This window comes from Quercus suber, unplaced genomic scaffold (genome assembly GCF_002906115.3).
Source record: "Quercus suber isolate HL8 unplaced genomic scaffold, Cork oak 2.0 scaffold_36, whole genome shotgun sequence".
NCBI lineage: Eukaryota > Viridiplantae > Streptophyta > Magnoliopsida > Fagales > Fagaceae > Quercus > Quercus suber.
In genome coordinates, this window is record NW_027069501.1 from 787,184 (window position 1) to 809,743 (window position 22,560).

At 32.7% G+C, this 22,560-nt stretch overlaps 1 protein-coding gene across 1 annotated transcript; it reads right to left on the reverse strand.

Annotated features, from left to right (window-relative positions):
- Nucleotides 1-2,028: 2,028 nt before the first annotated feature.
- Nucleotides 2,029-2,634, reverse strand: LOC136066471 (uncharacterized). The gene has a single exon (XM_065770833.1). It carries the CDS (start codon nucleotides 2,557-2,559, stop codon nucleotides 2,029-2,031), a length of 531 nt encoding a protein of 176 aa, XP_065626905.1. The 5' UTR covers nucleotides 2,560-2,634.
- Between the last annotated feature and the right edge of the window lie 19,926 nt (nucleotides 2,635-22,560).

The window sequence follows — 22,560 nt, forward strand, 5'->3', positions numbered from 1 at the left end:
TTCAAATAATATTAACCAATGAAACTTTTATAAATATCACTATACACCTTTGACGTGATGGCCATTCACAGGTATAAGCGTTTGGAGTGTGGAAGGTAAGAGTCAGGCTTTAAGCCTCCAGAATAAAATTTCATATGTATATACACTTAAATTTGGTTAAAGTAAAATTTCTATCTTGTATAAAAAATAAAAATAAAAAACTCTCCTACCTCTTTTTTTTTTTTTTTTGAGAAACAAACACACACACAAAAGAAAGATGGAAATAGGTTCTAACACAAAAATACATCACAATTTCACCCAAAAACATTGATAACTTTTAAGAAATGGTGTGACAAGTTATACAACGTGATAGAACTTTCTCTCTCTTCAAAAATATTGTTCCAAAATTTGAAATAGTACAACACCAACAAAGAAGTGAATGGTGTTAGGTTGGTGTGTTGGGAAGGATGAACTGCAATTCACAACTATCTATCTTGCGGCAATGTGTTTGAATAATATAATGCAATTTTTCCTTTTCTCCTTTTAGGTGCCCTATTCTTAAGCTAAGATAATTCTTTCAATAATATTTAATATTTTTTTTATCCAAACTATAATTGGTAATTCCATTATGGTTAGCAAAAAATATCCTATCACTCAAGGGCAAAATTTAATAATAAAGATAATTTAGACATGATATTGGTTAGAGGATTTACTTATTTGGTTAAAAATATAATTGTATCTAAAAAAAAAATTATAAAAATCTAATTTAAATAAACTAAAAGAAGAAAATTGTAAAAACCTGATTGAAACGTATAATTAGTTCTGAAGCAAGAAAAAAGAGGGTGGTCTAATAAATCCAAAAAAAAAAAAAAATGCTGATTTGGTGTGAGACAATTGGTTTAAGGCTGAAGTATTAAAATAAAAAGGGTTAGAGAGGAATCTCATCGTGTCACAGCTCACAAGGACACCAACTGTACACTCAATAGTCAGCAGACACAGCCACAAAAATACAAGAAGGGAAGTTGCTCATCGCAGAGGGTGAAAACTCCGAGGTTTGAACTTTTGCCCCAAAAAATAATAAAGATTTTAATTTGATTAAAAAAAAAAAGAATAATGGAGGACTTTTTAATTTCGAATATTTGTTTGATTTAACAGCCAAGTGTATTTCAATTTTTTCAAAGTGAAACAAAATTTTTGTGATTTCAAATTGTTAGTTGACATATCACAGTCATATGAATGTAACCCATAGATGATAGAGCATACTAAAGAAAAACTTTGTTTTATACAAAAATTATATATATTCGAGTATGTTACTACAATAGGACGCTCCATATGTTTAAACTATAGTTAAATATATATATATATATATATCAATTCTTTCCTCTCCAACTTTGACTATTACTCATAGTCCTTTAAAAAAGTTTTGCAGTTTAATAATATTGTTCAACCCTTTCTATTCCCCAATGAGAATATTTTTATTATTTTTTATTTTTTGTTTGAGTGAAAGATTCAAATTGGGTACTTACATATTTTCACAATAAAAAAAAGTACTCATGTGTTCCGCTCCAATTTTCAAATGTGGCAATGGTCATGCAGTTATTTTAATTTTTTTAAAAAAATTTTTTTAGTAAATAGTAATATTTATTAGAACATACACAAAAATAATAATACTAGTATTTTAAACAAGGTTTATAATATATTACATTTTAAAAAATATTAGATGTACAACTTTGTTCACAATATTTTTTTCATAATTGTTAAAATAATTAATTGTGAATAATGGGAAAAAAAATAATATGTTTATGTAAATAGTTATATTTCCTCCACTTAAAATCAGTTATTTCAAAAAGTATAAAATATAAAATAAAAAGATTTATGTATGTAGACTTTTTTGTTTTTTTGTTTTTTGAGAGACTGTTTAATTTTTAAGTTAAGACAGGGTGTTACATAACCCCAAGATTGCGGACATCGCAGACACTCAATAAACCATCAAGCAGATTAATGCTTTAAAGCTAATACTTGTATTCTAATAAATAAATTAATACATAATCATGTCACTGAACAATAAGATACATGATTAAATATAATATTGACAGCCACTTTCATTACCTTTATGACTTTTTGGGGAAAAAAAAAAAAATCAGAGAAAAATTTAGTACCTTGAGGCTTACAAACTGGAGGATCTTCAAACAGAGAAAGAGAGAGTTGTTTATGAGCAACACCAATATCAAACAAAATCAGCCCTGAAGACGGATCATTCACTATGATATCTTTCACTGGCAGCCATAGAAAAAGCTCTTCCTGACTCAGACCCTCCAACCCTTTGAGCCCGCCAAAGCTGAGGTTAGCCCTGATTACGCTATCAAAGTGTACTCTTGTCTCAAACTTGGCTAAGCATGGCTGGTCCAAATGAACCTCTAGAAGACCATTTTGGTCTAGACTGTATGACTTTACACTGTCTGGGAAAAGCCCAGCCGGAAGGCCTTGGCTTTCAAGAAGGTTGTGGATGGAAGAGGTGGCTGTGAGAGGAAGATGGAGGAGAAGAAAGATAGTGAAGAAGGACATAGGTGTCAGAGACATTGTCACAGAGTTCTATTGGATGAACACACTCTGGTTTGTTTTTGTCTTTAGGTTTAGGTTTTAAGAAGAGTGTGTTTTTATTTATTTATTTCTTTTAAAGGTTAAGTTTTCAAGGTTATTATTGGAAGTGGGGGCCAGAATGTACCGTCTTTGTTATGGGTTGGCATGAGATATCGACCAAATTACCCTTTGCTAAATTCAGATTCTTGTTAAGGAATGTGTATAAAATAATGTTTTGGTTAAGGGGAAAAGACCTTAATAGCCAAGATTTGGTGGAGTCAAATTTGTTTCACCGGAAGTGTTTTATTGGTGTAATTTTATTGGAAGTAGTGGTAAATAGTGTAGTAAGTAGTTAAAGACCTATTGGTTTAACTTTAGCAATTGTATACAGTAGAAGACTTTTTCAACTTCAATATAATTATGTTTCACAAAAACAAAACAAAATTTTCATAGAATTGTTAACGACAGATTTTAATATTTAAATATGAAAACCAAAAATTATGGGCAAAAAAAAAAAAAAAAAATTGGTTTGATAAGTGATTTTTTTTAGGAGTGTTTGAGTTATATTTCTTATTTTAGGATGTTTGAATACTGAATTTAGAAAACTCTTACTACTAGTTTTCAGTTTTCAAATAATATTAACCAATGAAACTTTTATAAATATCACTATACACCTTTGACGTGATGGCCATTCACAGGTATAAGCGTTTGGAGTGTGGAAGGTAAGAGTCAGGCTTTAAGCCTCCAGAATAAAATTTCATATGTATATACACTTAAATTTGGTTAAAGTAAAATTTCTATCTTGTATAAAAAATAAAAATAAAAAACTCTCCTACCTCTTTTTTTTTTTTTTTTGAGAAACAAACACACACACAAAAGAAAGATGGAAATAGGTTCTAACACAAAAATACATCACAATTTCACCCAAAAACATTGATAACTTTTAAGAAATGGTGTGACAAGTTATACAACGTGATAGAACTTTCTCTCTCTTCAAAAATATTGTTCCAAAATTTGAAATAGTACAACACCAACAAAGAAGTGAATGGTGTTAGGTTGGTGTGTTGGGAAGGATGAACTGCAATTCACAACTATCTATCTTGCGGCAATGTGTTTGAATAATATAATGCAATTTTTCCTTTTCTCCTTTTAGGTGCCCTATTCTTAAGCTAAGATAATTCTTTCAATAATATTTAATATTTTTTTTATCCAAACTATAATTGGTAATTCCATTATGGTTAGCAAAAAATATCCTATCACTCAAGGGCAAAATTTAATAATAAAGATAATTTAGACATGATATTGGTTAGAGGATTTACTTATTTGGTTAAAAATATAATTGTATCTAAAAAAAAAATTATAAAAATCTAATTTAAATAAACTAAAAGAAGAAAATTGTAAAAACCTGATTGAAACGTATAATTAGTTCTGAAGCAAGAAAAAAGAGGGTGGTCTAATAAATCCAAAAAAAAAAAAAAATGCTGATTTGGTGTGAGACAATTGGTTTAAGGCTGAAGTATTAAAATAAAAAGGGTTAGAGAGGAATCTCATCGTGTCACAGCTCACAAGGACACCAACTGTACACTCAATAGTCAGCAGACACAGCCACAAAAATACAAGAAGGGAAGTTGCTCATCGCAGAGGGTGAAAACTCCGAGGTTTGAACTTTTGCCCCAAAAAATAATAAAGATTTTAATTTGATTAAAAAAAAAAAGAATAATGGAGGACTTTTTAATTTCGAATATTTGTTTGATTTAACAGCCAAGTGTATTTCAATTTTTTCAAAGTGAAACAAAATTTTTGTGATTTCAAATTGTTAGTTGACATATCACAGTCATATGAATGTAACCCATAGATGATAGAGCATACTAAAGAAAAACTTTGTTTTATACAAAAATTATATATATTCGAGTATGTTACTACAATAGGACGCTCCATATGTTTAAACTATAGTTAAATATATATATATATATATATCAATTCTTTCCTCTCCAACTTTGACTATTACTCATAGTCCTTTAAAAAAGTTTTGCAGTTTAATAATATTGTTCAACCCTTTCTATTCCCCAATGAGAATATTTTTATTATTTTTTATTTTTTGTTTGAGTGAAAGATTCAAATTGGGTACTTACATATTTTCACAATAAAAAAAAGTACTCATGTGTTCCGCTCCAATTTTCAAATGTGGCAATGGTCATGCAGTTATTTTAATTTTTTTTTAAAAAATTTTTTAGTAAATAGTAATATTTATTAGAACATACACAAAAATAATAATACTAGTATTTTAAACAAGGTTTATAATATATTACATTTTAAAAAATATTAGATGTACAACTTTGTTCACAATATTTTTTTCATAATTGTTAAAATAATTAATTGTGAATAATGGGAAAAAAAATAATATGTTTATGTAAATAGTTATATTTCCTCCACTTAAAATCAGTTATTTCAAAAAGTATAAAATATAAAATAAAAAGATTTATGTATGTAGACTTTTTTGTTTTTTTGTTTTTTGAGAGACTGTTTAATTTTTAAGTTAAGACAGGGTGTTACATAACCCCAAGATTGCGGACATCGCAGACACTCAATAAACCATCAAGCAGATTAATGCTTTAAAGCTAATACTTGTATTCTAATAAATAAATTAATACATAATCATGTCACTGAACAATAAGATACATGATTAAATATAATATTGACAGCCACTTTCATTACCTTTATGACTTTTTGGGGCATACCTAATTACATTTTCGTACACATTTTGATCGGAATGTCCTGTGCTTGTCTTTGACCTGACCTTGCTCAGGCCCCTCATTTCCCATCTTTCTCTCGACAGTGCTTTTTTTCTTTATTCAACCTGCTTTGTGAATATTTCTAGACAAAATGAAAAATAATAGTGACAAATTGTACCTTAAAATAGTATTAATGAAGCTACACAAGTATGCAATGAGATTGGTATTCCTGGTTGATTACTTAGGCCAACATTTTACACTATGGTAAATTATATTTTGTTCCTCAAATATGGGATAAATTCAATTTGGTCCTTCAGATTTAAAAATGTTGATCAAATTGTACCTTTTGAATTTTCAGAAATTAAATTTCGAAATTTTAAGAGACTAAAATGAAACTTATGTTAAATTTTAGGGACAAAAGTGAAATTCATCTTTTATAGTAATAAAGCATCTTATGAAAAGTAACGCTATTGTTACACATCCATGAGTTTAGATCTTATACATATCTGAGATGAGTATTATAAAAGATACTTTTTAGGCATTCTAGGATTATAAAATGGTTTTTGCAATGCATTCCCTCTTCAGCACTATTCAAAATTCCCACCACCTAAACAAACCGACATATATTGTTCACTCTGTGTTTAGAAAGATGTGCATGCTTAGATACAATGAGAATTTTGCATTGTTCAGAAAATGATGATACTGATTTGTTAGGGAACATCATAAGATAATTACAATCTAATCTAATATGCATTGTTTTATAATCACCAGGATTTTTAGCAGCGTGACCATCCCTTAATTATAGAACTTGCAAAGATATGCACTCAGTAACCTGATAGAACTTGCTCATCGTTTGGAGACGAGGATGGAACACTGGGACCAAATTTGTTATGTCCAGATTGTTTGTCATTTTTAAGGTTGATTTTTCATGTTATTAGGAGAAGTTGAGTAAATTGGTAAACATGGGAATAACTTCTTGAGTTTATTAAGGTAGTCTTAGAATAAATCTATACTACATGAGAAATACTATTTCCATGGCATTTTCATAATATTTTTACAATAAATCATAAATGGTAAGTTATTACAGGATATTATTGGTAGGCAAAAAATAATAATTTCAATGATGGGTTTAATTTACTTGAACTAATAACAACTTACCAAATATGATTTGTTAAGAACGTGTTTTGAAAACATTGTGGACGTAGTACTTCTCATAATATATATAATAATGGAAGCTTTGCAATAAAATTTGTAGAACTCTAGTTTCATCACGTCAATAATATCGTTTCCTATCCCTTTTTTATTTTTCTTTTTTTGCAATTTTTATTTTGTTCTTCAACCTATCATCTCTTTCAACCGTTTCCTTTTCAGTTCAACTTTTCATCTCTTCCAACTTCCGAGTTCCAACTATTGTCTTTTTAAATCTTTCATTCAATTCCCCTTATGCATTCATAATTTTTATCCTTTATATGTTCTTGAATCATACTGTTTCACTTTGTTAGTTTATTCAACCTTTCATGTCTTTCAACCCTTCCTAGGAATGTAATCTATCTGTCCAATTCAATCAGTCCTAAGCTTATTTTGACCGGACCGAAATGTTTTGTTTTTAAGAACCTGGGACCAAACCAATTGGAACGTCAAACTTATTTAGTCTGAACCAGTTTGGTTCGGTTCAGTTGATCTTTTGGTTTTCTCTTCTTCTCTCAAATTTTCTCACCAACTAAACAAATCAATAAACATTTATTTACATTACGAATTAAGAATCACAGATTTGTTTATAAAAAAAACCCAAATCTAGCAAATAAAAAAAAAAATCTAATTAGAGCAAAAAAATAGCCATAGATCTCAAAGACCAACACAACGTTACCCCCCCCCCCCAAAAAAAAAAAAAAAAACAATGAGCAAGAGAGGAACATTTTTTTTTTTAGAGATAATTGCAATATGCTACTAACCCTGCAACTCGAACCTTTTCCCCCCTAAACTCCAAGAATTTTGTACATGAGGAGCTACTAATTTTTTTTTTTTTTTTAAATGCGATAAGCGTTGGGATTTGTTTAAATGTGGGGAAGACCACATTCTTAAAGATATTTTAAAAACCACTGCACACTTTTGGTGCGATAGTTATTCCATAAGTATAAGTGCTTGTGAGGTGCGGAGATCAAAAACCGGTTTTCAAGTCTCTAGAAGGAAACTTTATACACATATACATTTAGATTAGTTTATAGTAGAATTTCTATCTTGTATAAAAAAAAAAATTAAAGATATCTTTTATATATATATATATATATATTTCATACTCATTCACATTTTAAGAATGTTGACATTTTAATACATAAAAATAGATATAAAAAAATTAAATAATAAATGTGTGAGAATCAAACCCACAAGGAATTGCAAAGCGCTTACCCCGAATCATATCCAACTAAGAGGCCACTTATTGTTGCTGTTAGCTCAAGTAGTAATACAAAAGGTTTTTGCCATATTGTATTTTAAAAGTCTTTGATTCCACTTTCATTTATGGGTGCAAAATCACACTAAAAATGTAAACAAAATTAATAAGGAATTCTTTTTAGAAGCGAGGTTGTTTTAGAACAATTTTTTTTTCACCCTTAAAAAAACCTTAGAAAAAATCTGTAAGTAAACAAATAAATTAAATAAACTAAAAGAAATGAAACGTAAAAACCTAATTGAAATGGATAATTTTATAATAATATTATTATTAATTGATAACAGGAAACCCTGTATAATTACTTTTCAAGAAAGAACCAAAAAAAAAAAAAATTTGTTGATATGGTGTGAGACAATCGGTTTAAGGAAGCACTTGATGACTACATGTTGATATCAAGCATTTGTGTTATAATGAACTCAATATCGAATTCATATATTAGAGAATAATTGACTAACTCTAAACTAACCCAAGATTCACTTGCTTGTTTTACGAGTGCATGACACCTAAAATTAATTTGGGCCACTTGGGCCATAATATGCTAACAAGGCTTATGTATGACGATTGGTTTGTTGTGCATTCAAAGGAAAAAGGGCTAGAGAGGAATCTCTTGTCACAAGACAAGAGCACAACTTGTACACAGTAGACAACCATAAAAAATTAGAAGGAAAGCTGCTCATGGCAGGGTGAAAATGGGATAACTTCTTTTGATTATGATGAATTTCATAGTTTTTCTTTAAATTTAAATGTTAGGTTTAACTCACAAATGTTGTCACAACTTAAATTCCGATAAGAGCTTGTTGTATAAGTGGAAGTTTTAGTTTTGTCTTCATGCATTTATAGTTGTGAGTCTTGTGACCATAAAAGTTATAATATTTGTTGTTGCATGAAAGGGTTTTTCGCATAGCACCCTTACACAAGATTGATTGTGAACATTATTATGATGAAAGATGTCAAAAAAAAAAAAAAAACAACTCTCTCTTTAGATCTACATCGAAAAAATAATTATAAAATGTTCACACTTTACATACTCAAAGAATATTGACAAATACCAAATCCTATTTACAGCTCTTTCAAACTAATTCAATAGACTTACTTTGTGTTTTTTAAGAGTCTTAGGAGGATCCTTAGGCCAAAACTACGAAAACCATTGTAGAATTGCCTATTTATAAAATTTCAATATTTGGTAGATAAGGAATATCGAAATTCTTAGTGGATAAGTAAAACCAATTTGCTTTCTTAATAAGAAATAAAAGTTTCCTTCAAGAGAAATAAAACTTTCCCTCCACATAAAAAATATAAAAATAATATAAAAAAAAAAACCACTCAAATCAAGTCAAATTAAGAATTTAAGATAATTTCTAACAAATCTCTACATTGACTCAAATTCTACCAAGCAATCGGCCTTTGGAGTTTAACCTAAGTCCAAGAAAGCTTTCCTAATAGAAATCTTTTACATAAACATGCAACATGGCTAGCAACTTAGCAAGAAGAATGACCAATGGCAGAGCCAAGAATTTTGTCTTTAGGGGGCTAAATAAAATTCTTAATTAAAAAAATCATTATTAAAACAATTTTTTATTTTATAAATTAACTTTAACACAATGAAGTTGTGTCCTACCTTCTTTTTTGCTACTGAAATCATTAATAATTGATTTTTAGATTAGGATTGTTTTTAATACTGACTTCTATATTGATATGGCCCAACTTTGAGATGTTCATCAAGTCGATTAATAGGGATGTTATTAGTTTTCGTAATCCATGATCACATTATAAGGAAATTGTGGGGGGGGGGGGGGGGGGAAATAGTATAAATAAGAGCATCTCCAACAGTCTCTCTAAATTTTTGTACTGTTTGGAGAATGAATAATGACTTTTTCCTTTTACCTACTCACTTTTTTAAATACACTTTTCAACAGACCCTTCATCTTTTTCTCTATTCCATTAAAATATTATTTCTTCATTATTTCTTTATTCTTTTTTTAATACTTATTAATTCATCTATATTTTTCAAATTCCAAACAACATTAACAATTATATATATTTTTTAATGAGAAATGTTGCGTCTATAACATTTTTTCACAAATATTCACAACAAAATCTTATATGGTAAGTTGTTACTAATTCTAATTTGAACCCACCATTTAAATTATTTTTTTACTCACCAATATCAACTAATAACAACCAGTCACTTAAAATTTATTATGAAAGTATTGTGAAAATATCGTAGTAATGTAACTCAATTTTGATTTCTTATTCCTCATATTATTTTTCCTTTTTTTTTTGTTTTTGTTTTTTTTCAGCCATACGTTTTTTCTTTCTTTTTTTCTCTTGTTTTTTCCCCTCCACACAAGTAAACCTACCCCTATATCTATCTTCACACTTTTTTTTTTGACTTTTTGTTTTTCTAGTTCTTGATCTCTATACTGCAGAACATATCTCCACTTCTCCCTCTCTCTTACACACACACACACACAAATTTCTCTCTCTCTCTCTCTCTCTCTCTCTCACACACACACACACACACACAAACAAATCTCTCTCATACACGCAAATACACTTTTATCTACTTACTTTTTTAAATACACTTTCCAACAAACTCTTCATCTTTTTTTTCTATTCCATTAAAATATTATTTCTTTATTATTTTTTTAATATTTCTTAATTCATCTATATTTTTCAAATTCCAAACAATATTAACAATTATATATTTTTTTAATGAGAAATGTTGCGTCTATAACATTTTTTCGCAATACTTTCAAAACAAAATCTTAAATGGTAAGTTGTTACTAGTTCTAATTTGAATTCACCATTTAAATTATTTTTTTACTCACCAATATCAACTAATAACAACCAATTACTTAAAATTTATTGTGAAAGTATTGTGAAAATATCGTAGTAATGTTACTCAATTTTGATTTCTTATTCCTTATATTATTTTTCCTTTCTTTCTTTAGTTTTTTTTTTTCATCCATACATTTTTTTCTTTCTTTTTCTCTTGTTTTTTCTCCTCCACACACGTAAACCTACCCCTCTATCTTCACTCTTTTTTTGAATTTTTGTTTTTCTAGTTCTTGATCTCTAGACTCTAGAACATATCTCCACTTCTCCCTCTCTCTTTCTTTCTCTTTCTCTTACNATGGCCCAACTTTGAGATGTTCATCAAGTCGATTAATAGGGATGTTATTAGTTTTCGTAATCCATGATCACATTATAAGGAAATTGTGGGGGGGGGGGGGGGGGGGAGGCCTAGTCTAATGTAGCGGGTCTAGAACTCCATGTGAGGATTACTGTGCGTCCGAAGAGAAGGAGGGGGTAAGAGCAAGGCCCATCTGGAAGAGGGATCCCCAAAAAGAAAAATGATTACAATCCAAGGAGATCGCCGTCTGTCCGAAGAGATTTTATTCCTCGAACGCGAATAGTACGGATCAATCGAACATATAAAAAGTCAGAATGATCTTCCGAGCACTCCTTCTGATCAAGATAAGCTCTGAGTATATCTGGAGACGATAAGAATGAGGAAATATTTAAAGGAAAAGCTGTTACTACCGTATTTAAGGCACTGCAGCAACTTTTCTGGCCGCATTTATGTGGAGAAGACCCCTGAACAGTGTAACCTCACCTACTGCCACTCACACAGAGCCAAAGGAGATGCTTGATGTGACATATACTCAAGTAGGTTCACAAATGAAGTACAAGTAGACGATGAAGATGATGGGAAAGGAGGAAATATAAAGGAAAGAAGCTCCTGATAAAGGGGGGGGGATAAAAAAGGGCAATAGAAAAGAGAGAAAGGCTTTATTGTAGCTCTAAGAACTGTAATCACTATAATCAATGATATGCCTCTTCGGACACCAATTCATTTCATTTTTATGTGTAAATTCATGCTAGTTTATACTTGGAGGTTGTGATAAACTGTTGTCAATTCTATAGTCAATTTAGCTCTTTCACTCATTCTCTGCAAATTCATTGTTTTGAATTGGGCTACAAATTCTATCCCTACAAAAATAATATAATTTATTTGGGTTCATATTTTTGAGCCTTTTTAGAGGATTGAACATCAAAAGTTTTAGCATTTGGGATATAAAATTGAGTGGTAACTTTGGAGTTGTGAACACTTTTTCTCTTAAAATAAAAATCAATTATGAACTTTTCCCTATAAATTATTCAAACTTTGAAAACTTAAATATTAAATTTTCTAACCTAATCCTCTCTCTCACACACACACACACACAAATTTCTCTCTCTCTCTCTCTCTCTCTCTCTCTCTCACACACACACACACACAAACAAATCTCTCTCATACACGCAAATACACTTTTATCTACTTACTTTTTTAAATACACTTTCCAACAAACTCTTCATCTTTTTTTTCTATTCCATTAAAATATTATTTCTTTATTATTTTTTTAATATTTCTTAATTCATCTATATTTTTCAAATTCCAAACAATATTAACAATTATATATTTTTTTAATGAGAAATGTTGCGTCTATAACATTTTTTCGCAATACTTTCAAAACAAAATCTTAAATGGTAAGTTGTTACTAGTTCTAATTTGAATTCACCATTTAAATTATTTTTTTACTCACCAATATCAACTAATAACAACCAATTACTTAAAATTTATTGTGAAAGTATTGTGAAAATATCGTAGTAATGTTACTCAATTTTGATTTCTTATTCCTTATATTATTTTTCCTTTCTTTCTTTAGTTTTTTTTTTCATCCATACATTTTTTTCTTTCTTTTTCTCTTGTTTTTTCTCCTCCACACACGTAAACCTACCCCTCTATCTTCACTCTTTTTTTGAATTTTTGTTTTTCTAGTTCTTGATCTCTAGACTCTAGAACATATCTCCACTTCTCCCTCTCTCTTTCTTTCTCTTTCTCTTACACACACACACACACACACACACACACAAATTTCTCTCTCTCTATCTCACACAAACAAATTCTCTCTCATACACGCAAAGATCATTGGTAGAGAAGTGGAGATCGATGTTCTATAGAGATCGGCGTTCTACATTTTTTTTTTTTGGTTCTGGTTTGATTAGTTTTATTTTATTGTTCAGATTTCATTAGGCCTATGAGAAAGATTGTTCTTGTGTTTCAAATCTTTCGATTGGGTTGTGTTTTTGTTTTGATTGTGGTATGTTTTAGTTTGTAACTGTTGAGATAGAGAAGCATGAGAGAGTGAAGAATGAAAGAGAAAAGGAATGAGAGAGAAAGAATTATTTTTTTATTCAACTTGGTATTATTTTAAGGGAGAATATTGTTTAGAGGTGCTATAGTAATTGCTACAATGCTCTCCATGTTAAGAGAGCTACTGTAGCAAATCTAAAAAAAAAAAATTGGAGATGGAAAGGCTGTTGGAGGGGTTTTTGTGTGTGTTTGCTCTCCATATTTGGCTTTAGAGAGCCTATTGGAGATGCTCTAAGACATGTTCCATCTCTTTGCAAAGTTGAGTTAATGTTGTACCGATGAGCCTAGGTACCCTATCAACCCACAAACAAAAGTGTGCATTCTTCAACTATTGTTATTTTACAAATTTTTCTCACTAATCTTTCTCTAACTTGATCATGGAAAAACCTCATGCTAATGCCATTGGTTGGTCTTTGCAGGAGGTTTCCCTTTTCTTGTAGGTCCCTAAGACCAATTGCTTAGTTAAGGTAAATTTTTTGCCAAGTAACCCCAATAGCTGAAAAGCCACCGATATTAGTATATGTAAAATTGTGCAAAGCCCATCCAAAGTTAATGTAACCATAGAAATTTGCATTAGTACTATTCATGTGTATTTAATTTAATTTTTTTTTAATTCTTTCTTAATGTATCTCGCGGATGAAGGAAGAGAATTAATAGTAGTTGTGGTGTGTGAAAAAAGAGAAATAATTAACAAAATCACGAAAAATTAATATTTTAATGAAATAGATTTTAAAATAGATAATTTAATGTGGGTATTTCTAAAATGTAGTTAGGTAAAAAAAAAAAAAAGTTCTTATGCTAAAATAAGTAATAATTTTTGCACGAGTTGATGTGAATGCTCTAATTCAATGATACATGCATGACTGAACATAGCCTGAGTTAGAATCCTCCCGTTGTTCTAATAATTCCAATCTACCCAAACACATTTACCACATTACAAGTTATAATCATAGAATTATTTTAAAGCAAAGAAAAGATAAATACAAATGATTTCCATATGTTAAAAGATTAATAGCAGGGAATATTGGTTCTTGTTCTCTACTAATTGTTAATCTGGCCAAAGAGTTCCATGGATTGAAGTTCATAACTTTGCCAATTTTGATTGAGTCATGATAATGCTTTAACTTTTGAAATTACTCCAAAAAGAGCCATTGTGTATATATATATATATATATTTGGATATTTCGGTTTCATATTGCTTCACAAAAAAAAAAAAAAAAAAAAAAAAAAAAAAAAAAAAAAGGGCAAAAGCCTTTTGCATTTGTACTTGCACTAAGCATAATAAGCTCTCTGCAATTCTTTAAGAATTTTTATTCTCACACAATCAGAATTTTACTTTTTTTTCCGCAACTATTTTATGAATAAAAATGTCGACATTTTTAAAATGTGACTAAATGTTAAAAAAAATATATATATATATATATATATTTAGCCATTATTTTATATATATATATATATATATATATTCACATACATATACCTATAGGGATTTGAATTTCGACTTTGAGGTTTCCGTTAGAAACAACTATATATATATATATATATATATATGAGAAATTGCTAACGAGTTCCTTTAGAGTATTAATTAAAAATCTAGTTAAAGAAAGTTTTTATGAAAAAAAATAAAAAATAATTAATATTTCGACAACTTTTTTATTATTCATAAAAGTGATATTAAAATTTTTTAAAAATAAATTATTAATCAGTGCCCTAAAGGCTTGCAGGAAACATCTCATTCGCATTAGTATTCAGCTACGATGACATAAAAAGCATTGGCAATTAAGCATCGCTAGAAGAATTAGTGCAAAGTACATATTGGTGCTGCAGTAGGATCTTGGGCAACTGACTATTTGGGTCGCGAAAGGTCAATTTGTTTCGCGAGTTTGTTGATCAGCCCGGTANTGTAACAGCGAATTCCGCAATCAGTAAACACTTTATGGAAATTCATCTATATGTGTCAAATACCCAGGCTCCAATTCATATTCCAGCCTTTGCAGCAGTGATTACTAAGCTTTCAAGACGCTTTTCCATCTAAGTATTCTCCTTCAATTTAATAGTTATTTGATTTATCATCATTGGAACTAGGGACTTTGGGTATAGACCCGAACCAAATGGGGTGTCTATGACTATTTTAGATGCAAAAGGTTAATTATTATTGTTAGTTTGTTGTTCAACTTTAGTTTACTAATATGCACAGCGGCGTCAACTCTTCATACTTTAATTACTAGTGTATTTGTTGGGTTGGTGTAGAGAGGGAAAATTTCGACCTATCACAAGCTAACACATCACACTACCAAGTCCACAAAATACAGCCAATTACAAAGCTCCACATATTGCTACTAGGTGTTGCTATCACTACTCAGAAACCAACAGAAATTTGCCAAGTGTCATGCAAAAAACTAATCACGCATCAGCGCATGTAAGCGATGACATAAGCAGTCTCGCACATGTAAGCGATGACATAATTAGCTTCGTATGTGTAAGCGATGACATAAGCAAACCAATCAAGCTGTGATATGTGTCACCAATCAGACTCTGCCACATGTCGCTCACCCACCCCCAAACTCCTATAAATAAAAGTCTTCCTAAGACATTTAGGAGGACACCAAGACATCTCAGGAAGGACCTTGAAGACATCTTGAGTTCAGAAGTCCAGGAGCTCTACTGGAATCAAGCCTTGAAGCCTCCAGCAACTTTAAAAACTTCAACCTTCAAATATGAAGAACATTTAAAGCAGAATTATCCAAACTTCCTGCCTAGATCTCAAAGTTCACTGGAATCAAGCTCAAAAGTCTCCAGAAACCTCAACAAATTACAAATTGGTGAAGTTCAACGGATCCAAGCCTCTAAAGCCCCGAAGAATTTCCACCACAAACCTTTGAACACAAAGAACATTTGAAGAGGAATCATCTAAATCATATTCCTAGATATCAAAGTTCACTAGAATCAAGCTCAAAAGTTTCCAGAAACCTCAAAAAATTATAAATCAACGAAACTCTACGGATTCAAGCCTCCAAAGCACTAAAGAACTTCCACCACAAACCTTCAAAGACGAATAACGCACGAAGAACACACGAAGAATACAAAGAACACGAAGAACAAAGAATTTCTAACAAGCTCATAGCCAGAGATTTATTTTAATTCCGTTTCAAAGACCTTTGATCCATTCCTCAGCCAAATTGAAGGATATCTTGTGTTCAAGTCAAAATCACATTACCACAATTTCAATAAACAAATCTTTCAAGGAGATCGAATCAGAGGATCACTCTTTTGTAATCACAGAGAATTATATCACACAATCATCAATACAAATTCGCATTTGTAAAACTATTTTATTTTTTTGATTCATTTCAAACTGAGAAATTTAGTCGTCCACAAATTCTAGCATGCCCGGTGGGACATCTATGCCTCTCATCTCATTCTCTTTCAAAGAAAGAAATCTTCATCATCTTGCTACCAACCTCAATGGCCTCTAGCAAGAACATTCAAGCTTCAACAATAGCTACTTCAATTAAACTTGGTAAGGCAACCACCAACAATTGCAAGCTCAATCAACCAAGGAAGTCAAGGTCTAGACAATCATCTCTTTAAACCCTTTCACAAGAAACAAGGCCATTAACAAGGATATCTCCACCTTAGAACACCTCAAGTATGGGGGCAAATCCCCTTCTTCCTTTACAAAAAGATGGTCGCAAGATTTCTCTCCCATCAAAGGGAACCTAAAAGATAAGATTTCACGTGCTCACTTTAAGTCACTTCCTTCTCCATCATCTTGGGAAGTTGTGTCAGTCATGATGACTAACACCTCCACCATGGAAGAAAAGATGGCTGAAATGTAGCAAAGTGTCGCCCTTCTCACAAAAGCACTTGAAGATAAGGACCCCCAACTTACAACTCTAATGAATAAACTTGAAATACAAGATCTTGGTGAATCAAGCCATGGTCCTAAGTTCCCATTTGGCTTCACTTCTACAAAGAATGACAAACGAGAAGAAAATCAAAACACTCCTCAACAGGAACAATCTACTTCGGTTGCTTCATTATCAATTCAACAATTGCAAGACATGATAGCAAATATCATCCGAGCACAATATGGAGGTCCTTTTACAAGTTCTCTCACATAAGAATGCCAGCAAGAGAATCAACCCTCCAAGTTCTTGTAGTTTGATGGCAAAGGAAATCTTGAGCAACACATTGCTCACTTTGTAGAAACTTGTGAGAACCCTAGGACTTAAGGAGGCCTCCTTGTAAAGCAATTTGTCTGTTCACTCAAGGGAAATGCCTTTAATTGGTATACAGACTTAGAACTTGAGTCAATTGACAGTTAGCAACAACTAAAAAGAGAGTTTCTTGACCGATTCTATAGCACGCGTTGTGCAGTGAGCATGATGGAGCTTACTAATGCCAAGCAATGGGAAAATGAGCCGGTGGTCGATTATATCAATCGATGGTGTTCTTTGAGTTTGGATTGCAAAGATTGACTTTCTGAAATATCTGTTGTAGAGATGTGCATCCAAGGCATGCATTGGGGACTTCTTTACATCCTCCAAGGGATATCTGTTGTAGAGATGTGCATCCAATGCATGCATTGGGGACTTCTTTACATCCTCCAAAGGATATCTGTTGTAGAGATTTGCATCCAAGGCATGCATTGGGGACTTCTTTACATCCTCCAATAGATAAAGCCCTGAACATTTGAAAAGCTAGCAACTCATGTGCATGACATGGAGCTGAGCATTGCTATACACGAAAATACAAAACCTCCCATACTTGAGGAAAGCAGAAAGGAAGTAAGAAGGAATGACAAGAATGCAAAGGTTAGCCTCAAAGATCCAATGGTTATTAACACTGCCGAAGTCAAGTTTCCAAGAAGATGAGCAAATGCAAATGAAAAATGACTTGAAGGATGACAAAAGAACGAGGTGCATCGTTTGACTTTTAAGAAACGTGAGCAAAAAGTATATTCATTCCCTGATAAAGATGTGCCAAACATCTTAGAATAACTATTGCAATTGAAATTGATTGAATTGCCATAATGTAGGCGGCCAAAAGACATGGGGAAAGTTGATGACCCTAAATACTATAAATATCATCACATCATTAGCCACCCAATCCAAAAATGCTTTGTATTCAAAGAACAAATCATGAAGCTTGCCAAAGAAAACAAGATTGATCTAGACTTTGATAAAGTTGTTGGGTCAAACCATGTAATCGTTGCTTGTGATGTACTTCCAACACTAAAGCAGGGGGCAAACACCAACCAAGCATACAAATTGATTGACAATGATGGTGTAAGGATCGGCCCCATCAATGGGAAGTTCCTCGAGCACTTATGTGCCTGAAAGTCAAGGATTGCTCCTTGGCAAGAGCATAAACTACCCATTGTAGTACTGCAAGGGTACATAATGTCTTTCCATTACCTTTGAAAGCGTACCAATAAAGAGAAATTAATTCCCCTTTATGTCACTAATGGCAAGTGTGGCGCAGTGGTTGGATGCCTTTGTCGCCCTTGAGGCCGAGGTCTCGAGGGCAATTAGTAATACCCATTATTACATACTTGGGCCCTCCTTTTTGCACAACAAAAAAACAAAAAAAAAAAAAACAAAAACAAAAACAAAAAGATCATCCAAAAAAGAAAATTATCAAAAAAAAATCATCAAAAAAAAAAATGTTGAACTACATAATGACTTAATCCCTCTCCGGGGTACGTAGGCAGCTTAGTATTTTTCACTAAATCCAGTCGCATGAAAAGAAGAAGGATTGCCAATCTAGCTTGAAGAGTTTTCCAACGGTCATCAATATGCTTTTGAGATCCCTTTGGTTGGCAAGACATTGCTTAAAGATAGTCAATTACTCCATAGGATGATCGAAAATCGTTGTAGTTAAAGATGAAGACTGTAAGGAGTTAACATTGCTTAGCTTTCCTTGAAATGATGATAAACATAAGTCAATTCTTGGTTATGGACCATAATAAAATCTTCAACCTCTTTTGTAGGAAATGAAGTCTGCATGGCATTGCTCATCTTTTATGGACATTCTCTCACGTTTCTGAAGTATGCTTTGCATCGCTTATCTCTTGGGGGCATCTTCTTGTACCTTGCAAGTCTAAGCTACATCGTCTCTCTTCTAGGTTATGCCACTACATAATTCTGAAATTTGAACCACACCATCTCCCTTCTGAGTGGTGTCGTTTCACATCATGTTTCTGAAATCTAGATGACGTCAACTTCCTCTAGAATGATGATGATTGTATATCCGAAGTCGGTGTTGCATCATCTCTCCTTTATGGGCATATTCGTACAGTGTCGAATTCTTGGTGGCATGTTCTAACATCTTCAAAGTCTTGGCAGTATACTCCGACGTCTTCAAAGTGTTGGCGTCTTTTTTTCCTACATCTTCAAGGTTTTGTTGGCCTTTCCTTGCATCTTTAAAATCTTGATAGGGACTATTTGCATCTTCAACGTCTCGTTGGCATCTCTGAGATCTTGATGTTTGGCTACAGTGCTATGCACCCTCGATGTCTGAGCTATGTTACCTTTGAAAATTGGTGCAACTTCAATGCGAGTACAAGTGCTAATGCGGAGTGTTGTCATGGCTTCATGGCAAAGATGAATGTTGGCACGACTTCAGTGCAAATATTGGTGCAACTTCAATGCAAGTACAAGTGCTAATGAGGAATGTTGACATGACTTCACAACAAAGATGAATGTTGGCACGACTTTGGTGCAAATGAAGTGTTGACGTAGCTTCATGGCAAAGATGGATGTTGGCACGACTTCAATGCAAATAAAGTGTTGACGTGGCTTCATGACAAAGATGGATGTTGGCACGACTTCAATGCAAATAAAGTGTTGACATAGCTTCATGGCAAAGATGGATGTTGGCACGGCTTCGGTGCAAATGAACTGTTGACATGGCTTCATGGCTAAGATGAGTGTTGGCATGGCAAAGATAAATATTGGCATGGCTTCAAAGCAAATAAAGTATTGAGGCAGCTTTATGGCAAAAGAAGAGTGTTAGTGCAGCTTCATTACAAAGACAAATGATGGTGCGACTTCATAGCAGATGCAAGTGCAAATATTGTTTCAGTTGACAAAGTAATGATGACGCTTCAATGCAAATGCAAGTGTTGGTGCAACTTCATGATAGAGATAAATGGTGACACAATTTCGATGCAAAGAAAAATATGGATGCAACTTCATTGTGGAGGCAAGTGTTGATATGGCTTCCGTACAAGACAAATGCTGGCACGGCTTCACAGTAAAGACTCTTAATATGGCTATGTTGCAAAGACCCTTGGGTGGCTACGTTGAAAAGACAAGTGTTGGTACAGCTTAATTGCCAAGACAAAGGCCCATACAATTTAAAAGTCAAGTACTAGTAATAGCATCATTGAATCATGAACACCTTTGATAACATTGTTGCCTAGATGAATGTTGCTATAAGAATGTCAAGGATGGAGACAAACATCATTATAAGAATGTTGGTGTAAAACTTGTTGCTAAAGCTCAAAGAACAAGGAAAGCGTGCTGCATAACAAAAACAAGCAACAACAAAGAACTTGTCAAGAGAAAATCTCATGGCACGTCTAAACAAAAAAAAAATCAATAAAGATAGAAAGCTTCAATTTTAATCTCTAGCCTGTCACCAAAAAAAAAAAAAAAGTTAGTATGAACAAATTATGTAAAAAAAAAAAAGGCATAATTTCTCTACTAGAGTATTATGCTGAGACCCACTAGAAACTGCTTGTACAAATTAATGTATGCTTTGGATGGCTTTATATAGGAATCCTTGGAAGCTAATAGACAAAAGAAAAGCAGTGTGTAAATAGTTAAAAGGATTTTCAAAGGATACTGCACCAAACCTTGAAAAAAGGGGAGAGAGTAAATGTATCATGTTTTCAGAAAGAAATTGTCACACTAGACTTTAGAAAGAACCTATGGGTCTGTAAAGGGTAACATGTCCTCTAAGAAAAACTATGGCATTGACTTTGGATAAGGTTCTAGGCCGACAAAGGGGAATATCTTGTTCTACTGTGCCACCAATCCTTGAGAACAGCAAAGACACTCAGTGGTTACCCTAGAACTACTCCCCGCCTGGGTTGTCAAATGTTGTTAGAATGGCCATCACCAAAGTAGACCAAAATGGCAACAAGTCTAACAATTGCCAACTATCTCCTCTTCCAGATTTCTAAAACTTCTAACAAGATTTCACAAAAAAATCAACCCACATAAATCTTCTAAGGACTTCGAACAACAAAATTAGAAAAAGACGTGCATAGTAGAGCCATGACTCACCACCATGCGCGGCCACAAATTCTCAGCGATCCGCGGGTTTCTCATTCAAATCTGCACAAATCTGAGAGAATTTTTACAAAACCGATGCCACCACTAGATCCATCAGCCCACGATCTATAAAATCTAGAAAGCTCATCAACAACGGAGCCAACACGCGCCGCCATAAGCTTGCAATGACCAATAGCTTAGTCCTTCAAACCTGTGTAAATCTATTCACAATTTTACAAAATTGACACTACAGAGGTCTTATATGGCCCAAGATTTACCAAACCTGAAAATTTCAGGTCAGGAGCACATACACGCACCTCCATGCATCACTAGGTGCATCGAAGATCCCAGCCTCAGATTCACGCGCCGACACATGCCACCTTCATCAAGTCATGCACTCTTATGCGCCATGCGTTGATACACGCGCCTTAAAGATATGACGTCATGGATGACGTCATCCTCCACTACCCCGACTTGACCTGTTTGTCCAGGCCAACCTGAACCAACTCGAAAATTTGACCCGGTCCGAACCACTGCAAAATTATTTAAAAAAAAAAAAATGCTTTGACCGAGTGGACCTTTGACCTTAACCAAAAAGTCAAAATTTTCAAAAGGGACCTATCCCATTCAGTTTTTTGAGTACATTCTGATTTTGGGATCCGTTTCTTCATTCGAAGCTCGGAAATTCTGCAAACGTCTAATTTACAAAAAGTTGACTTTTGCGAAAATGTTGACCAAAAGTCAAAATTTTCAAGATGGACCTATCTTAGTCAATTTTTTGTGTATATTCCAATTTTGGAGTCCGTTCCATCATTTGAGACTTGAAAATTGCACAAATAACTCAATTCCAAGATAGTTGTCTTTTGTGTTGAAATCAACCCAAAGTCAAGATTTTCAAGCCAGACTTGTCTTGCATAGTTTTTCACGACTTGGAAATCACCAATCTAACCCACATCTCCAAAGTATTGATAGTGTCCAAAACTAAAACTCTCAATATCAAAATTTGAGATTCATCCATTTAGTTTGGATCCCCTCAGGGTTATTCTCTAGACTTCATCAAGGCTTTCCTTCTAAAGTACAAATGAACTCTCACAAGTGTGTCTTGAATTTGAAATTACATTGCGTCACTAGTTTAACCTACCATTTCCGTTCGGTGCCTACCAGTTTTCCTCCTACCATTCCCCTTTCGATGCCAAACATTCCCACCTACCATTCGGTGCCTACCAGTTGGGAATCTATCATTCTTACAAAAAATTCTCATTTGCCATTCTCAACTACCCATCTACCATTCTTCATCTCTCTGCTATAAATAAAAGGGTCGGATCCGTTGAAAAC

What these genes read in the sequence shown, in the direction of transcription:
- LOC136066471 (XM_065770833.1), bottom strand. Translation starts at nt 2,559, where the DNA reads ATGTCTCTGACACCTATGTCCTTCTTCACTATCTTTCTTCTCCTCCAT.